Below are 19,992 nucleotides of genomic sequence, written 5' to 3' on the forward strand. Positions count from 1 at the left end.
ATTCCCAGAGGTAGTGCCCAAGGCAAGGACAGGAGAACAACACTGAATACACATCCCAAATGACCCTCATTGCCCTTGATGTTATCATGTCATAAGTTACTATCACACAGTACAGCAACAAAGCAATCCTGATCCCTGCTCTGAAAAAGAACACTGCTATGGGCACATAGTGCATATACGGGAATATATACAGGGTCAGGTACCACAACCATGTGAACAGAGAAGACAACATTGTGACCACTGGCTCTATACCTAATACAGCAAATGCTTACATCCAATTTTTTTCCAACCTGCTCTGGTCAGTTCTATTGTTATCTCAACCCTTCGAGCCCTACTTGAGCACTGAAGAAGGCTGTCATGGTTTAGAAATAGTATTCCCCAATTTAGTGTTCCCACTGAAACACTTCAAATCATGCGCCACTTACTCATTCCCCCTCCCCCTCCTCTTGTGGTGGGACAGAGAGGAGGATCGGAGGCACAAAAGGTAAAGATCACAGGTTGAGATAAGAACAATTTACTGGAAACAACAATGAAGTAAGAAATGAACAGTAACAACAACAATATTAATAACAGACTATGCAAGAGAGGCGAACGATTCACATGTGAGTGCTCATCACGTGGAACCCTGACTGCTCACCCTGCCATCAGTCTGACTGAAAGGGACCCATCCCCCTCTGCCCCCTGCATATGGCATGAGGTGGTATAGAATAACCCCAGGGTCCGGGCCATGGCCCTCCAAGCTGCTGCAAAAATGAACCTTATCCTGGCTGGAACCAGGACATAGGTTGACCTTGGCTAGCTGCCAGGTGCCCACCAACCTTTTAAAACTTTCTGGCAAAAGTATCAGAATAGGTGGAATAGGTAGAAGCCGAACTTTCAAGAATCAAGAGTAATTACACTGGAGAATTTTTTTGAGAAGTTGATGGATTTTCAGTACATTGGCTCTTCAAAAAAGTGTTTGGGTTTTTTAATAGATGTGCTTGAATTCAGGTTCTGGGAGAAAGTCTGCAAGATATGGGTGTCATTGGTTAAGCTGGATTGAGCTGAGGGTCTTTTCTGAGTTTAGATTCTGTGAACCTGTTACTAGATGATAAATTGTCTACACCTGGTGAGCTAACACAATGCTTGTTCTACCAAAACCACTGGCCTATGGAACTGCACAATGCCCATTGCGCAAGAAGTAGAACTGGAAGTTCACCAGTCCCAGTGCCTTGCCAACCCAAGTATGTCAGCTGTAACATTGGGGTCTACAACCACTAGGGACCACCAGAGAGACCCCCAGGACAGAAGAACACATGCGTAAAGGGGAGGGAAAATATGTTAATGATTTTGGGGAAATTATTATCACGTGTATGTTCATTCTGGGACAATCAATGAATATGTATGTAAAACACAGTATATAAAAAGAAAATTTCCTGTACTCAGCATGCACAGTATTTGGAGAAGATATCCCTCTATTCATCTGGACGAATTAAGAATGCCTGCTTCTTAATGCTACATTGGTGTTAAGGAGTTTTTTTTTTATTTCACTGAATTTTTGGTAACAAACCTGCTTGTCCATCCTCTTGCTTCCTCATATTCTAGAGCTTCAGTTACCTGTAGAGGGGGAGCAGGAAAGGCTTACTCTTAAGGGCCAGCCACATGACTTATGCTTCTTCAGATCCAGCATCTTGATGATAACTGAAGAAATTGCAGAGCAGCATGGACTCACCAGTCCTCTGCTGTGCTTAGCTGTTGTGCCCAGAAGCACACGGTTCACACAAGGACTGCCTTTTGGGGTGCTGCGCCAAAAATGTCACAAGTGGAGACAGAGGGTGGATAGATTTTACCAGTTGCCTAGGCCTATGACAACTAGTGACCAAACCTACTCAGAGTGACCAGCACCCAAAACCCAGTCTCACTCACAAGTCCTTATAAAGACAGCCAATTTATGTCTAATGTAAAATAGGTTATGGTTTATTAGACACAGGTGAGAACGGAACAAAGAACTAGACAATTTTTTACTACACAATACATTAAAAGCTATTCATAGCTAAACAAACATATATATATGTTGCCCAAATTAGGGAGATTAAAACAATATAGCACTAAAAATGAAAAGAAGGTACCTATTAGTATGATTATGGCTAGCAAAGAAGAATACAATTTAGGAAACCAATGCTCTTACCAAATCCAATTTTTTGGAGCTGGGGATGCATCAGAATCTTCACCCAATCCCATGGGAAGTAACCACAGGGCTGCGTCCAGGCACCTGGGGAGAAACTTTCCCTCATGCTCCAATGTCCATGTAGAAAGCTTTTACCTTTCCAAGATTTTGTGGTGTTTTTATAGGAAAAAAGAGTGTGGATTTGCGGTCACTTAAAAATTCTTCACATTCTCTCAGTGTCTCACCTTGACTTCTAGGCACCAGTACCAGATAGCCCTGATTAAGCTATTCACTTAATCTGAGCCATCGATCTCCAGCCAGCGATCAGGGAGAGAGAGAAAGGGGGAGGGGGGGGGTGTCCTGCCACAGACACCCCTGCTCATTTCTGGTCTAGGTGTTGCCTGTCCTGCTCCAGCTCTTATCAGTGCCTAAACTGGAACCCTGGCAGCTCTTCTGCACAGACAGCAGGACCTGAGGAGTGGTTTGTCAAAGAAAGGGAAGTGGGGAGAGCAAGAGGGAAGAGGGTAAGGCAAGAGGAGGGTGAGGCACCAGCTGAGATAGAACACAGGGTACATACCACTTTCCTTCAGGGTGAGGTGAGCTGCCAGCTGCCAGTTCATTACCCCGTGGGATGCATGCAGCAGCAGGGGAGACTGGGGATGGAGATAATGGAAGTTAAATGGCCTTCTTTCCTGCTGCAGTGTGCTTATAGGATTTTTTGCATATTGATGCTGTTCTAGAGATTTCTCCCTAGCAGAAACCTGTACCATCCCATGCTGTAAGCTTATTGGTTTATCCCTCTCCCCTCCCTGGCTCCTCCTCTCTGGCTTTCCCTGGTTAGCTCTTCTGAGTAACCATGCCTCTCTTCCCTCTCCTGATAACCCTCTGCGAAAGCCTGACTCGGGGTTCACTATCTTGGCTTTCCAGCACTCCGCATCTTCCCCTGCCTCTCCGCCCCTCTCCACCATCCTCTGACTCTCGACTGTGGACCTTGAATAAAATCCCTGGAAACCTCAGATGGTGATCCTGCATTTCTTTCATCGCCACGCCTCCACAGTGACTCGCATCCCCTGCAGCTCCACCGCCTGCTACAGCCACGTGTCTGCCTGGCGTGTTCTGGCCCCGGGCGGCTCCCTCCACATTGCAGCGTGGGGTGGCTGTTCGTGAATTGTGATACTGCGCTGCCGCACTTTCCCACCATTTTCTTTTACTTTTCCTGCTTGCTAAGTCTATTTATACAAAATTCATCATCCAAACCTACTCTTGAAACTCTATTTCTCTTTTTTTTGTGTAAGTTGTATGCTCAGTCATTCTGATCTCATCTACTGGCTGCCACATCTGCAGGATAAGCCGTGGAAAAAAACTGAAAGACAAAGCTCAGCAAGGAGAAGTGTCCACATTGGCAATAGCTCACCAGAAACAGTCAGCAACCTTAGGAGCAGGAACACTGAGGAAGCTTGGTGCATTGCCCTGAGAGAGGCATGAAACAAAGGATGGAGCAGCATGGAGGTGGTGTGCTCATACTCTGTTTAAAACAGTGCAGCTAATGGGAACTAAGCCAAATGAATGGCCCAAACAAATTGCATGTTACTTTTCACAACCCTGTGTATGCTAATAAAGTAAAACCTGTACATGCTTTACATGTATGACTAAAGCCATTCAAACTCCACCTGATGATGAAATTACATCAACCAAAACTTTATCCTTTCCCCACCCTCAAGAAAAACAATATAAATATAACTTAAGAAGGGAGGAGGTCAGAGGAGACTCCACCTTTGTATCCTGCGATGGTCAACGTGCTGTATCCATCTCTTCCCCCATAGTGATGCTTATTGGGTAAGCTTTATTCCATGGTAATGCTATTGCCTATGCTTTCTGATACCAGTGTATTTATCAATGGCAATTTCTGAACCTTATTCTGTCACAACAATCAATAAATTGCACTATTTGTGAATCTGGAATCATATTCAATGCACCCAGACTTAGAGTGTAAACCACACCATTTGTGAATCTGTGATCATGAAAATTATAACACAAGCAGACTTATAGTGTCAAATTGCTTACTCTAAAATTTTATCTGTGAATCTGTGACTCGGACAGACAGATTCACTGACAGATAATATCTTGACTACGAAGGGGAAGATCTAGATGCCCTCAGGCACACTATGTCTGCAGATAACCTGGAAAGCAAGGGAGTCTCCCTTTCCTGAATTTTTACATGGCATAAGCCAATTGTAGTTCCTTGGTATCTTGTTTGTGATCCTCTTCATTTTTAAATCAAAGTCTCCTGGATCATGTTTGTTTTCTGTTTAAAGTGGAATTAATAAAAAGAATTTAAAAATTAACTGGTTAAGTAGTTCTGGTGATTTGCCCCAATCGAGCCCAGAGACACTTCAGAGACAAAGTCAGAGAAGTGGGTATTTGCTTTATTCAGTGCACCGGATGTGTGGGGAATTCTCTCCACCAAACACACACACCTCGGTACCTCCAAAGACACAGTGTTATAGGTAAAATTCATGAATATTCATCACATTCCCCAGGATAGGAGTGGTTTTATAAATTATTTCTCATAAGTCATTAATATTGTTCAGCGATTTCTTGTGCTTGGCTTCAAAAGGAATCTTTTGCCCCCTTTTGTCTTAATAAGATTAAGGGAATCCACAAGGCCAGAACTGTTATCAGCCTTCAGCCCTGGATGGGCGCCATGCTGGTGGAAGGGGCAAAAGATCAAAGAAACAAGAATGGTTGAAGTGTAAATAGATTTAGGTTATCTATTTGACCACTCCTTTCTCACTGGCTTCTCACAACAGCAACATATTATTAGAAGTTGACATCTTCTTTTGCAAAATATTCAGTACTTCCTGGTTCTATATAAATAATATGGTATATTTTTTTGTCCAGTATACTGCATTGCTTAGGGGCTTAATACTGCACCTGATCATAAGAAAAAAACCCTAGCTATTTTGTAGTTATTTTTACTGGTTATTGTGTGGGGACTTGTTTTTCAGCACTTCCTTTATTACTTTTTTAATGTGGTATGTCTTTGACTTTAAAGTTCTCTTATTTTGAAATATTGTATTGGGTTTACATGGCAAGATTTTGGCAGCTGAGGGCTGCATGGGTGGCTTATAGAAGCACAGAATGTTAAGGGTTGGAAGGGACCTTAAAGATCATCTAGTCCCAACCTCCCCTGGCAGTGGCAGGGACACCTTCCATTAGACCAGGTTTTTTAGGGCCCCATCCCACCTGGCCGTCAACACAGCCAGGGTTGGGGCATCCACAACTTCTCTGGGCAACCTGTTCCACTATCTCGCCACCCTCACAGTAAAGAATTTCTTCCTAATATCTAACCTAAATTTCCCCTCCTTTAATTTGTAGCCATTACTCCATGTCCTATTGTTGCCTTTCAGCTAGTCTTAGAATTATGAGGCAGACAAAGTTAAAGGGGTAAAAGGTTTTTACCTCAGTATTTTGATAGGATCCTAGGTGCACAGCTCTTCAAAGGTGGAACACACCGAGATGCACACCCCCCATGTAACACGTATACAATTTTATCAACCTTGCAAATTAGCATATCTGTCTAGAATCCCCCAATAAAAAGCTTAATAAATGAAGTAATGTCCCCGTATTCTAAAAATCCCGCCCTAAATAAGGCTAGAGCCCAGTTTACAAAATATGTTCCAGAGAGAGGGTTTCAACCAAGGTTAAAACCTCACGTTTTGAGATAGTATAGGGCTCTCTGGCCTCCTACTGTGAATGTTTGGTCTTTCTGCCTTGCAGAACCCCAAAACTAAGCTAGAACATCAGACTACAAAAATTACAAGCATGTAGGCTAAGGGTACAAAGAATGTATAAAGGGTACAGAAAATATATAAAAGGCTATAAAATGTATAGAAGGGCATATAAAAAGTGTCTTGGGGTGATGTTATGATAATCCTGTATTTCCTATCGTTTGCTTGTATGCTCAGAAATGTGGTCCTGTAGCTTTAACTGCGTTCAGCAGCTGGGAGAAGCGCGGGTTGTTTTGAAACTCTTCCCCCAGGCTCCTCCGACGGGGAGCGAGGGGGAGGAAGGGACATTCCTTCGTCTGGCTGCTGCTGCTAGCTTTTCCCTGGGATTGCTTCTTCGTCGTCTCCTTTTTGGACTTTTTTTCTACTTGCTTTCTCGCCCGAAAACGCGAGGAGCCCCCGGAGGACGGTGGACGAGAATCCTCCAGGGAGCCACCGGAGCAACGCCCAGCCTCCCCGGGGACCCCTGGAGAGGGGAAGCTATGCCTGAGGAAAAGGACACTAAAGTTCATCAGCTGTATACTCAGGTTTAATAATTCCTTTTCCCCTTTCCCCTTCCCCTGTGCCTTGCAGGGCACTCTGCGTGTTCTGTTAAATAGTCTATTTTTCAATTTCATCCAAGAAGTTCTGTTGTGGAGGGGAAGGGGGTGCCAGAAGCCCTTTGCTTTGGGGGAGGCGTTTGTTTGGAGCGCTTTCCACCTAGAAAATTTGTCTCTAATCCGATACAAAAGAAAAGGCAAAAATCATCAGGCATCACTATCACTACAGTTCCTGACAAAGAGTCCCTCTCCAGCTTCCCTGTAGGCTCCTTCAGATACTGGAAGGCTTCTGTGAGAAGAAACTAAATGTCCCCATATCAGATAGAGCCAATTTCATCCGGCTCCAAGAGGGACTCAACACAGGCCCAAGCTGAGACAATCAGCAATGTTGGTAGCACTTCTGTGATAACACATTGAAGAAAGGGTAAAAACTGCTGTGCAGCAGCAGCTGGGAGAGAGGAGTGAGAAAGTGTGAGAGAAACAACTCTGCAGACACCAAGGTCAGTGAAGAAAGAGGAGAAGCAGGTGCTCCAGGTGCCAGAGCAGAGATTCCCCTGCAGCCCCTGGTAAAACTCATGATGACACAGGTTGTCCCCCTGAAGCCCATGGAGTGGGCAAATATCCACTCTGCAGCCTGTGAAGAACCCCATGACAGCAGGGAGATGTGCCTTGAAGGAAGACTTGTGACCCTGTGGAGAGCTAGCGCTGGAGCAGGCTCCTGGCAGAAACTATGGCCCATGGAGAGGAGCCCACACCAGAGCACATTTGCGGCAGGACCTGTGGCCCCCACAGGGGACCCATGCTGGAGCAGTCTGTTCCTGAAGGACTGTACCCCATGGAAAGGACCCAAGCTGGAGCAGTTTGTGAAGAATTGCATCCTGTGAGAATGACCCACATTGGAGAAGTTTGTGAAGGACTGTCTCCTGAAGAAGGGACCCCACACTGGAGCAGGAGAAGAGCGTGAGGAGGAAGGAGCAACAGAGACGAAGCGTTATGTACTGACCACAACCTGCCTTCCTCATCCTCCTGTGCCCCTCGAGGGAGGAGCTAGAAGAGTAGGGAGTAAAGTTGACCCTGGGAAGAAGGGAGGGGTGTGAGGAAGCAGTTTTTAGATTTGCTCTTATTTCTCATTATCCTACTCTGATTTAATTGGCTATAAATTAAATTAATTTCCCCCAGTCGATTCTGTTTTGCCCATGATGGTAATTCCTGAGTGAGCTCCCTGTCCTTATCTTAACCCACAAGCCTTTTCTGGTATTTTCTCCCCCCATCTAGTTGAGGAGTGGGAGTGATAGAACAGCTTGGTGGGCACCTGGTGGCCAGCCAAGGTCAACCCACCACACCAATCCATTCACCTTCTTTTATAAAAGCTAGGTGATGAAGGAGGATGGGGGGGACATTTGGAGTTATGGTATTTGTCTTCTCCAGTAAATGTTACACTTGATGAAGCCCTGCTTTCCTGGATATGGCTAACCATCTGCCTGCTGATGGGAAGTAGTGAACGCATTCCTTAATTTGCTTTGCTTGGACATGAAGTTTTTGCTTTACCAACTAAACTGTCTTTATCTCAATCCATGCCTTTTCTCACTTTTACTCTTTCAATTCTCTCCCTCATCCCACTGTGGGGAGAGTGAGCACGTGGCTGTGTGGGGCTTAGCTGCCTACTGGGGTTAAACCACAATATTTGTGGCCTACAGAATTGCAACATATACCTTATGCATACTTTTATTTTCTTATGCTTAATTTAAAAATAAAAAGGTGTTAAATTTAGTTCTTGCTTCATATGAATGTTACTTCATGCAATACAACAATTTAATATTTTCTCTATTTGCTTTTTTGTGTCTTAGAATAGCCTGGCATCTGTCTCAAGGAATAGCAGGAGTTGGCAAAGAATGTCTACAATTCCTTGGTACCTTTCATGGGCTTTATCTCTAGTTTTAGTCTTACTGGGACTTTTTCCCCCCTCTTTCCCTTCTCTACAAACATGGTATCCATCTGTATCTGTGACTATTCTAGGGGACCTTCAAGAGCATAGTGAAGTGACATTTAAGACCCTTCAGCTTACAAAATTTCCATATGGTTACAAACAACCACGTAGAAAATGGAGTAAGTCTGGGTGCAAGTTGGTAGGAGACAACTCACCACTGCATTTGTAATCTGGGGTTGGCAGCGCATACAGCAAGATCACCAGCTTGCACTAGAAGAGTCTGTTGGCTACATAGAGGTCAAAGTCCATAGTCTAACTGCCCCTGTTCTAGATAGTGTACTCTGCAAACTTTGTAGATACCCTTACTTAGCTCAGTTTAAACCTGTCTTTTCCCTTTCAACTAAATATTTTTAATTGCATATTTAAAATAAATATTTCAAAAAACCTCTGCTATATAAGTACATAACTTCGACAGCATGCTTTCATAACACCAAAAGAAAATGGAATTTCCAAGTATAAGTAATAGATGTATGCAAGTAGTACAGGGACAAGTTTTAGCCAAGATAAGAAGTGAAAAGTGCCCCACCCCCAGCTTCTGGTAAAATAACTACCCCTGCAGACAGGCAGTTGTACCATTTGCTCCGGATGTCGTGCTCCTCTTTCGGTCACGTGCTCTATTGTGATTGGCTGGAAGCATCCATTACCCCACGGTCTGCAAGCGTAGGGGAAGGGGGTTTATTTTCATCCTTAGCTTCAGCGAGTGTAATAGACTGCACCGTACTCAGAGCCTTGTTGTCTTTCCTCGCTGTGTAGTGGAGTTCCGCCGCATTGGACCGCAGGCAGGAGGTGGGAGTTGTGTCGGTTCGCTGGGCCGTCGAAGTTGGAGTTCGGTCGCCGTGGCGGGCCCTGCTTGTGCCTGCTGGAGTGCAGGAAGGCCCTCCCCTGCCTGGGGAGGGGCTGTAGGAAACCGGGCCGACTAGCGCACCGTGCGCCTGGTCAAGGCGCTATAGAGGCCGGCGAAGGGCTGGTGGGAGAGATGCTGTGTGATGGGGCGAAGGGTGGTGGGCGGTGTTGAGGAGTGGTGGCAGCGGGGCGAGTGGTATTGTTCGCGAAGGTTATGTGAAGGCTCTGTTCCCCATGGGCCCTGCTGGAGTGGTATGATTAAATAACTCAGATGTGCCGCTCGGAGTGTGGGAGTGTGTGAGTGTGTGTGGGTGCGGCCTTGGCCTTAACTGCGGCTTTCCTATCGCGTCAGAATGCCGAGTGCAGGGAACTAGCGATCCGACTAACGCAGTGTTACGCTTTCCGCGTGCGGAGGCGGTAGAGGTGGGGTATGATCGCGCTTGGCGCTTCAGTGGGAGCCGGTAACGCAGCTGCCCGCTCTTAATGCAGCTGAGTTCCACGGCAGGGCTGGCAGCTTCTGCCAGCTGCTCCCTGTCTTTAAAGTCGCTTCTCGAGTAGACCTCAATTGTTCCGTGGTCGCGCCGTGAGACCAGGCAGTAGCGGACAAGAGGTGCCTGTAATAAGGTTATGTGGGACAGAGGGTGTAGGGTAGGTAGCAAACACATTATTTATAAGGCTGAGCAGCTGTCCTCTCATAGCTGCATGGTGCTTCTCGAGCCTTTGCCAGCACCCGGTGCTCTTACGTAGACAGAATTTTCCCCTGCAGCACAGAGATCCTGATATATGTTTCCACTTTCCTTTTCTCTGTGTTCCTATCTCTGTACTAACTATTGTAGTGTCGTCAGCAGTGCAGGAATGAATTTGTGCAAGTCTTTTCCTGCCACAGTCTGCAGGCCTGTTTTGCCCTGTGTTTTCTCTCTCAGACCCACATTTTCTTCTCCTATAAATGCTTTACAATATAATGGAAATAAGAATTACGCTATGAAGCAGTTAAACTATGCTGGCAAATTCAGGAGGAAAACAAGGTATTAATTCTGATACCTTTGTGCACAAATCATGGGAATTTTTATGTAAATCCTTAAGCTTGTAGTTAGATTGAGCAAGTGTATTTTTTGCACCAAGTATCGTTAACAGTCTAAACTAGTGGGAATGCCAGAATTAACACGTATTAACACCTCTATCTGTTCGTAACTGCTTAATTCTTTGAAGTAGCAACTTACAACCAACAGCTGTCCCAATTATACTGTTCTTAATTCTTGTGCAAGTGCTAAACCTGACTATAACCTTCCCATTCAGTCTAACAATAACAAAGTATACTAGTGCCCAGCTTTCAGCTTTCTATGGGTAATTTTCTATTGCACTGTAGTAAAAGGTGGTGGTCTTTGGTGGTTTGGTTTTGTTGGTTTTTTTTTTTGGGGGGGGGATGTTGTTGGTTTGGTTTTTGTCTTGTTTTTTTCTTTGTTTTGGTTTTTTGCAAAAGGTAAATGGAGGGTCAAAGCTCTGTTTAAATATTAGATATATCATCCATGATAGAGATTGTGTTTGTATGCTCTAATGTACATCAAAATGTTACTTTACAGAATTTGAAGCTTGCTAAGTGGTTTTGGTTTATTGGCAGGTTTCTTTTGCCTATTAAGGTATTGGGGAGAGGATGTCTCTGAACAGTTAAAGTACTGATGTTTCAAGTTTACTACAGCTATGTAAGAAAATAGTCTCAGGTCCTAATTTTTCTTATCTAGTTATTATTTATATGCAATTTTATGTTGGGTTTTTATCTAAGTGAGTGCATGTGTACCTATTGTACAGAAAATAGCAAATAATGTATATTAGTAAATATTTTCTGTGAACACGTCTTGGTTTGTTATTGTGTCTGTTTAGGGTGGTGCTGTACATCACTATACATACGTGCTTGTAGCTGCATGTAGAAATGAAATAATGTCAGAAGACTGTCGTTAAGCAGATCTCCGTAAGAATGGTGAAGGTCTGTGATGGGAAAAGGACTTGCTTCTATCAGTAGTTGGCTGCCTTCTGACATAGCTGTGAGTACAATAGAATTCCTTGAAACATTCCCATAAAGAAGCACAAAAGTAGAGATGTGCAGCACTGATTTCCCCCCCTCCCTTCCTTTTCCCCTGTTGTTCTCCATATTGAAAGCTTCTCTTTCTACCATCCATCTTAATGTTACTGCTCGTGGTGTATTTAGAAACATGTTCTGGCTTATGTGGTATGTTGGTGGGGGTTTTTTTGTTTGTTTTTGAGAGAGTGGTTATCAGGATGGAGGAGGGGGTGGTACTTGCAGTGACTCTGAAATTGAAGAAAGTAGACAGCCATATCCCACCTGTCTTGCCATCAGGCTTGCATAATCAGATGCAAATGCACTATACTATAATATAGTCAGATGAACTGTTTAACCAGTAATTGGAAGTGTTTGAGGTCAGGTTGGATGGGGCTTTGAGCAACCTGATCTAGTGAAAGATGTTTCTGCCCATGGCAGGTGAGATGGACTAGATGATCTTTGAAGGTCCCTTCCAATCCAAATGACTTATTCTGTTTTCTCTTGGCACTACTTAGAAGTGTAAGTCATATTTATTATATTTGAGTGAGCTGTTGGACTTCTATTATTGTTGGTTCCATACTGGCATTGCATGTCAACAAACATTAATTTTTAGGTAGAATTTTAGTATGGGGAGGGACATTTGAGAAAGAGGCAGAGAGTAAAACTTGAAAGGTCATTTTACTATGTAGTTTTAATAAGCTTGAGGAAGTGACCTTCTGAAGTGTAAATGATGTAAGTGAAATAAGATATATCTTGCCAAGAAACAGTACATGCTGCAGATTATATCACTGTATTGGGTTTGCATGGCAAGGTTTTGGTAGTAGAGGGGCTACAGGGGTGGCTTCTGCGAGAAGATGCCAGAAGCTTCTCTGATGTCCAATAGAGCTGGTGCCAGTCAGCTCTAAGGTGAACCTGCTGCTGGCCAAAGCTGAGTCAATCAGCAATGTTGGTAGTGCCTCTGTGATAACATTGGCGGGGGGGAAGGGGGGGGGGGAAACGACGACACACAACTGTTGTGCAACAGCAGCTAGAAGAGAGGAGTGAGAAAATGTGAGAGAAACAACTGCAGATGCCAAGGTCAGTGAAGACGGAGGAGGGGGATGCTCCAGGTGCTGGAGCAGATTCCCCTGTGGCCTTTGTTGAAGACCATGTTGAGATAGGCTGTCCCCCTGCAGCCCATGGAGGTCCACTATGGAGCATGGGGATGTGGCCAAAGGAGACTCTCTGAAGTGCCTGAGCTAGAGTAGGTTCCTGGCAGGACTTGTGACCCTGTGGAAAGGACCTGTTCTGGAGCAGTTCACAGAGGACTGTCTCCTATGAGCGGGACCCCAGGCTGGGGCAGGGGAAGAGTATGCAGAGGAAGGAGCAACAAAGAAATATGTGATGAACAGACTGCAAATCCTATTCCCTGTTCCCTTGTGCTGCTTGGTGGGAAAAGGTAGAGAAGCTAGGAGTAAATTTGAGCCCAGAAAGAAGAGAGGGGTGGGGGGAAGGTATTTTGAGACTTGTTTTTATTTGTCATTATCCTACTTGAATGTTTGATTGGCAATAAATTCGTTTAATTTCCCCAAGTCAAGTCTGTTTTGCTTGCGTACTTGCTGAGTCATCTCCCTTGTCTCAACCCATAGGCCTTTCATCATATTTTCTCCCCTCTGTCTAGTTAAGGAGGGGATGTTACAGAGCAGCTTTGTGGGCACCTGTTGTCCAGCCAAAGTTAACCCACCACAGTTCCATTAAGACAAAGAACTGGTTATTTCAAGTGCTTCAGTTGGAGGACATGTAAACCCACTCAAAAAAACCCTCCCCAAAATAAACTGTTTTGATTAAACATATTTTTTTCTTAACTTCAAGAGTAGGTCCTATTTGAAATTAGTGTCTGTCTTTGAATAGCTGTCCTTAGAAAAAGGCTGAGTATAATATAGCTTTTGTTTAATCTCTGCACGTCTATATTTTTAGGCATGATAACATAATTTACTACCAAACATATTTCTTGTCCAACAGGAAAGCAGTGAAGACTTTATTGCTATTAGCATTTATTTTTTTAAAGAAAAAGCAGGCATACTTATATGGTTATAATCTTAGGCTATCGGTGTATCTTGCAAAAGTCACTACTTGGCTAAATTGCTATTGGCTCACCCTTTCTTCATTTTGATTTATAAGTATAGGCTCCCAAGAAATCATGGTGCATGCTTGGAGAGTAGTGGTCTTTCTGTGGGCAGGGGGCATCTAAGCTAGGGGTGTGATTTTTACCATTATAATGATATTCTAATGAACAAAGTTCATGGCTAGGGCATGGGGGGATCTTGCAGCTACCTGTGAGACAGTTATGGGGTTCAGGCTGGTGCTAGATGTCTCTCCTTGTCCTTAGGCTGATGCTAACCTTAAAACATATCAAACAGCTGCAGCCAACTGAAGAGGGAGAAGTCAAATTGTACTATTATCTATTTGTGTTTTTGTCTGGGCCTATAGCAGCTGAAGAAATGAGAAAGGGCATAGAAGCGTCAGCAATGTTTGGAGAGCAGGGGAGAGAAAAAATCCTGGAAAAGTCTTGAATAGTAACCAACTCTCCTCATACCTTGTTAACAAAGTTTCTTTGTACTTGAGTTAAGTTGATTCTTCAGTGTTTCCTTTCATACATGGGTGTACTAGCAGCATGTCAGTACATGTCTGTAATGCCACTTCTGTTAAAAAAGTTACGCTGTCTTCTGGGGAGATTTACTGTCTCTCCACCTATGAGGTGGGAAGACCTCATCGCAGTCTACAACTTCCTCAGGAGGGGAAGTGGAGGGATAGACACTGACTTCTTCTCTGTGGTGACCAGTGACAGGATCCAAGGGAATGGCCTTGTAGTAATGCAATATTCAGATCTCCATGTGCTCCCTTTGTTTCCCCGCTCGGTGTACCATTGGTTCATTTTGAAATATGCATTCTGCTGTACCCGAAATCTATTGGTGGGTTCTCTATGCCTGTCTTCCCTTCAGACTCCCCGGGACTGGCTCTAGGGGAGACAGTCCCTCCCCTTCCTTTCCCTTTATAAGTTGATGTCTGGATCAGCTCGAGGTCTTCCATCTCTGAGCTGCTCGCATCTGCTACCTGCCCTGTCTCCCTTCCCCTTTCTCCTTCCCTGCACCCCTTTTCCCCATACCCCAAATAAACCTCCCTAGCATAACAGAGATGGAGTCCAGTTCTTTCCTTCGCCTTACTTAACTTCCTGCTTGAATTGACGTGGTTTGGAGACTGACGCAATGCCGCGGAACCTTGGGGGCCGGGCGCACCAGATCCGGTGGGATTACACGAACCAGGGACCCCGGACCAGAGGGGAGCCGGCTCGTGCAGCCCCCCCGGCCCCCGATACATCAACATCATGGCCTGAAGTTGTGTCAGGGGAGGTTTCGTTTGGATATGAGAAAAAGATTTTTCACCCAGACGGTGCTTGGGCACTGGAACAGGCTCCCCAGGGAAGTGGTCACAGCACCAAGCCTAACAGAGTTCAGGAAGCATTTGGACAATGCTCTCAGGCACATGGTGAGATTCTTGGGGTTGTCCTGTCCAGGGCTTGGAGCTGGACTTTGATAATCCTTGTCGGTCCCTTCCAACTCAGGATATTCTGTGATTCTATGATGCTTTAGAGCTACAAATCCCCTTTTTGAAGCTGCTAAGAGGCAAATGGCTGATTTGAACAGAAGCCAAGTGACAACCTGGCTTGCAAACCAGGGCACTTGCAGCTTATACTGGGAGGCAAGTCTGCTTGCACAATGGCAAGCAGACTTGGTGGCTATGCAACAGTTTTCTAAAAACAATGCTAATATTAAGTACATATTAGTGATGATAGATGTTCAATCCTAGCATATGTGGGCTGTTGGCCACAGGCAAACTCTTCCCTGTCAACCAGCAGGGAATGGTCTTTCATATGACTGTCAATCATCTAAACAAGCTACATGCATTCTCTCACACAGCAATCCTTCTCAAAATCAGGCTGCAGTGGTTTTGCAGCCCATAGATGTCCACGGTGGAACAGATAACCACCCTGCAGCACATGCAGGACCCCATGCCAGAGCAGGTGGATGTGCTCTAAATGAATTTGCAGACAATGGAGAGCCCATGATGGAACAGGCCCCTGGAGAGGAGCCCACACTGGAGCAGGTTTGCTGTCAGGAGCTGCGGCCCTGCGGAGGACCCATGCTGGAGCATTCTGTTTCTGAATGTGAAGAACTATCCTGTGGGTGGTATGCCCCACTGGAGCAGGGGAAGAGCATGAGGAGGAAGGAACAGCAGAGGCAATGCATTATGAACTGGCTGCAACCTCCATTCCCCATCACCCTATGCCCCTTGGGAGGGAGTAGATAGATAATCTGGGGGTGAAGTTGAGCCTGAGAAGAAGTGGGAGGTGGGGATAAGGAATTTTTTTATTTGTTCTTATTTCTCATTATCCTACTGATTTGATTTGCAATAAAGTAATTTCCCCAAGTTTAGTCTGTTTTGCCTGTGACAGTAATTCCTGAGTGATCTCTCCTGTCCTTATCATGACCCACAAGCCTTTTCTTGTATTTTTGTCCCTTTTCTAGTTGAGGAGGTGGAGTGAGAGAGCGGCTTGGTGGGCACCTGGCAGTCAGCCAAGGTCAACCCACCACAGGGAAACATTGGAAAAAATATGCAATTGAGTACAGTAGCAGTTACTATGAGTAATATGGTAGTGAGTGTAGATGGCCTCAAAGAAAAGGGATTATAAGGGATTAAATAGACTAAAAGGATTAAAAAAGAGTGGAAAGGTACTTAATTTTTTTGTACAGTACTACTCAAGTATATGTTTTTAGCATATTTAAGAATATCAAGAGTATATAGTATTTGTTATTTAAATGGGGGCCAAAATAATTTTAAAAGGCAGATGTCTGATGGTTTTGTTATGAGACACTGTAGAGTGCAAGACAAAAGTGAATGGAGAAGTACTGGTTATGATTTCTGGGTGATATAAAGTTTGATTTCTGAGATCCTCTCTCAGCTCCTTTAGTGGTTAAAGGCTCTATTTGTGATCAATCTCTGTTTTGTTTTTAGGAGAATAGCACATTGCTTAAAATGGACATAAATGGAAAGTCCAGAACTACCATATCTACCCTCCCTGTACCTTTTGCAGAGGTGAGTTCTGCAGGCAAAACAGAAGCAGAGAAACCACGATGCTCCAGCACCCCCTGCTCACCAATGCGACAGACAATTTCAGGCTATCAGATCCTTCATATGGATTCTAACTACCTGGTTGGATTTGCAACTGGAGAGGAGCTGCTAAAATTAGCTCAAAAGTATACAGGAAATGAAGTTAATAAAGGGAAATCTGGGCCTAACTTGCACTCTAAACAGCTTGATTTAGGAATTGCATGTTCTTCCCGTTTGTACAAAACTAGAAATAGGTGCTATCAGCCATATGAGATCCCAGCAGTAAATGGAAGGAGGAGGAGACGGATGCCCAGCTCAGGGGATAAATGCGGTAAGGCTTTACCATACGAACCTTACAAAGCACTTCATGGTCCCCTGCCTCTTTGCTTTTTAAAGGGCAAAAAGGCTCATTCTAAATCCCTGGACTACCTCAATTTAGACAAAATGAGCATTGAGGAACCTGCTGACACAGACATGCTACAATACCAGCTCCAACACCTCACCCTTAGAGGGGACCGTATGTTTTCGAGAAATAATACATGAACCATGAAGTATAATCTAGAATTTAGAACCAGTTTCTCATTATTTCTTTGTTGCAAAAATCTGCTGTCTACTGTACATGACTGTCCACATTGTAGGTGGTATAAGCTACATATTATCAGAAAGTAATTTATTTGAATAGAACTTTGACAATGTATTGTGTTACAAATGCAGGGAAAAAAATGTTCCAGAGCAAGCAGCTTCTAATGCAAATTTTACCGTATCTGGTAGATATTTCTTTGAACATCTTTTAACAAAGAAAAGGCTTTTGTTATTTGGGTTTGGGGTGTTTGTGGGGTTTTTTGTAGTTATCTAGCATTTATGGTAATTTAATACTGAGGAATTGATGGTCTGCTTGGTTGTTGCTAATTTTGGCTTGATGTTAGAAATTGCTCTTGGATAAGTACTCAAGTTATCTTTTTGTTTCTTGATGTATTCTACAATAAAATGTATGTATGATTTTTTTACATCATAGGAAAGAATGTGAGCTTGGCTAAATTGGATCACCTGTTATTTTAAACCATCCTATTCAAACATTTTGTAACTGGGTTTGCACTGGTGGTGAGGAGGAAATTCACTCATAAAATAAACATTTGTTCATTTGCTACTTCAAACCTATTACATATTTTTGTTTGTTTCTGTACAGAAGTAATTGTTTTACCTCCGTTTTATATAAAACTAGTTTGGAATAAGTATTTGGAATATTAGTAGATTGAATACACTGGCTTAATTTATTGCTGAAGAATTTTGTCCAAATATGACATCAAATGCAGTTTTGACAACCATATTCTTAGATATATTTAAAACATGTTAGTAACTTATGTTTAAAATTTAAAAGTTTTTAGACATTTTTAGGTGCAGTCTATTACTGAAGCAGTTTGCAACTTCATTTTAGTTTACATATTTAGAGATTAAAATTAGGATCATGTTTTGAAACATCTCATTTGATCAGTTGTTTCTAGTTTAGTTTAGGGTTTTTTTGATTCTTCAGAATGAGTAGCAAGCACTACTCAGTACATGTGTTGTGGAAAAGGAAGAGTTATTTTCATTTTGCCACTTACTGCACAATCGTAACTGAAGGCAGTGAAGAGTAGCCCAGTAGACAGTTTTGTTGGTTTGGTTAATGTTTTCTGGCTTATTAGAATAGATACAACTGATGTATATTTCAAAGAGTTAACTGCACTTCTGTAAATTTAATTTATTGAACAATGATCTCTTTAATAAACTTTTCCTGAATAGTCTTTAGTTTAAAAAATGGAATATGGTCACATGCCAAAGAGAGGTTCTGTCTAAGAAATAAATGCCACTATTTATTGAAATGCTCTATGAAATGTATTCCTGGCTGAAAAATAAAAAGAGTGATATCAATACCTATTTTTGTGGAGTCTTGCTGTGTAGAATGAGGACATTTAAAAATACATCTTAAGACCTGGGATCATTAGAACTTGAAAGCAAGAATCTTACACTTCTGTGAAAGATTAGATATAAGGAAGAAATACTTTAGGGTGGTAAGACACTGGAACAGGTTCCCCAAAGAAGTTGAGGATGCCTGTCATGGTTTAACTGGGCAGGTAGCTAAACACCACACGGCTACTTGCTCATTCCCTCCTCCCCAGTGGGAGGGGGGAGGAAAAAAAAGGAAAATTAATGGGTTGAGATAAAGACAATATAATAGGTGAGAAATGGAAGAGAAAATAATTATAAAATAATTAAAACATATTAAACAAGTGTTGCACAATGCAATTGCTCACCACCTGCTGGTCCAGCCAGTTCCTAGCTTTCCCCCTAGTTTAAATGCAGACTAGGATGTCATATGGTATGTTGTTGTGGTGGCTCAGCCCCATGGGGGGCTGGATGGGCAGCCGCAGGGAGAGCCCTCCTGGTCACGGTGACAGACCATGGTCCCCTGCGGCCCCCGGATTAGTTATGTATCTTGTAAACCGTTGATTGGCCCCGCACACTTCCCCTCCCCTATCCCTCTTAAGGTTGTTATTCTAGAAAGTTCTCCCCCAGTTGTTTCCCCATTGGTCCCCCAAGTTTGTACCGTCCCCTGTTTTGTATTTATTGGTTTATACCCCTTTGTCCCTCCCTCTCTCCACCCACCTGTCTCTCCCTGGTTGGCTCCTCGGAGCCAACCACTCCCCTTTCTCCGTCCCTCAGAAACCCCTGTCCGGAGGTGTTTGGGGCTCTCAGCCTCCAACTCTCCACCCCCTCGTTGCCCCCTGCTCCTCATCCCTTTACCCACAATAAACTTCCCCAGAGAATCCTAGCCTGGGAGCCTACATCTCTTATTTCCGCTCGCTTTGTCGCTGGTTCCAGTCCCCCGAGCTCCACTGCCTGCCGCGGTGCCCTGCTGCCACCTGTGCCCCGGCTCGGACCGCACTCCTCTTTGCGGCGTGGAGTGTTTGCCCATAGAGAAAGGAACACCGCGGTACATAATATCCCTTTGGCCAGTTTGGGTCAGCTGTCCTCGCTACGTCTCTTTCCAGCTTCCTGTGCTCCCCAGCCTACTTGCTGGTAGTGTGGTGCAAGAAGCTGAAAGGTTTTTGACTTAGTGCAAACACTGCTTAGCAACAACTGCAACAACAGTGTTACCAATATTATTGTCATACGAAATCCAAAATAAAGCACTGTACCAACTACTAGGAAGAAAATTAACTGTATCCTTGTAAAGGTGCATCCTTTCTCTACCAGGTTGCACTACGATTTGAGAAATGCTCATTAGGCCTTGTGGTGGTTTTGCGTAGCTCAGAACATTAGCTAAGTATCTTTAACATCTAAGAGAAATTTAAACCCCTCAAAAGCTGTTATAGTAGGCCTGAAGAAGTGTGTGAGGGGTGGGGAGTGGCACAAAAATGGCTCCTGTGTGTCCTGTGTGAAGGTTCTGGAAGTTTTTCACCAAGTCCAGTAGAGCCATTCTCTGATGGCTCTGAAAGTGATGGACA

General features: G+C 43.9%; 1 protein-coding gene and 1 long non-coding RNA gene across 7 annotated transcripts in view; both read left to right on the top strand.

The window, feature by feature from the left end:
- LOC146425378 (uncharacterized) overlaps positions 1–19,992 on the top strand; it is a 517,591-nt gene that overhangs the window by 287,291 nt on the left and 210,308 nt on the right. The window lies entirely within an intron of this gene.
- Positions 8,586–18,415, top strand: LOC146425385 (macrophage immunometabolism regulator-like). 6 transcript variants are annotated; one of them, XM_085041681.1, is made up of 3 exons: positions 8,597–9,246; positions 15,316–15,502; positions 16,412–18,415. In XM_085041681.1, exons 2-3 carry the CDS (start codon positions 15,461–15,463, stop codon positions 17,048–17,050), a joined length of 681 nt encoding a protein of 226 aa, XP_084897807.1. In that variant the 5' UTR covers positions 8,597–9,246; positions 15,316–15,460; the 3' UTR covers positions 17,051–18,415. The 6 variants fall into 6 exon arrangements, 5 of the variants coding, with proteins under 5 accessions (XP_084897807.1, XP_084897806.1, XP_084897805.1 ...); XM_085041680.1 differs by lacking the exon at positions 8,597–9,246 and adding an exon at positions 9,253–9,951; XR_014846507.1 differs by lacking the exon at positions 15,316–15,502 and having other exon boundaries at positions 8,586–9,246; positions 16,412–16,546.

This window comes from Lichenostomus cassidix, chromosome W (genome assembly GCF_008360975.1).
Source record: "Lichenostomus cassidix isolate B80296 chromosome W, HeHo_3.0, whole genome shotgun sequence".
Lineage (NCBI taxonomy): Eukaryota > Metazoa > Chordata > Aves > Passeriformes > Meliphagidae > Lichenostomus > Lichenostomus cassidix.

What these genes read in the sequence shown, in the direction of transcription:
- LOC146425385 (XM_085041678.1), top strand. Translation starts at nt 15,209, where the DNA reads ATGTGGGCTGTTGGCCACAGGCAAACTCTTCCCTGTCAACCAGCAGGG. An exon ending in AGGAGCCCACACTGGAGCAG is followed by an intron (nt 15,503 to 16,411) that starts GTTTGCTGTCAG and finishes TTTTGTTTTTAG; the next exon opens with GAGAATAGCACATTGCTTAA.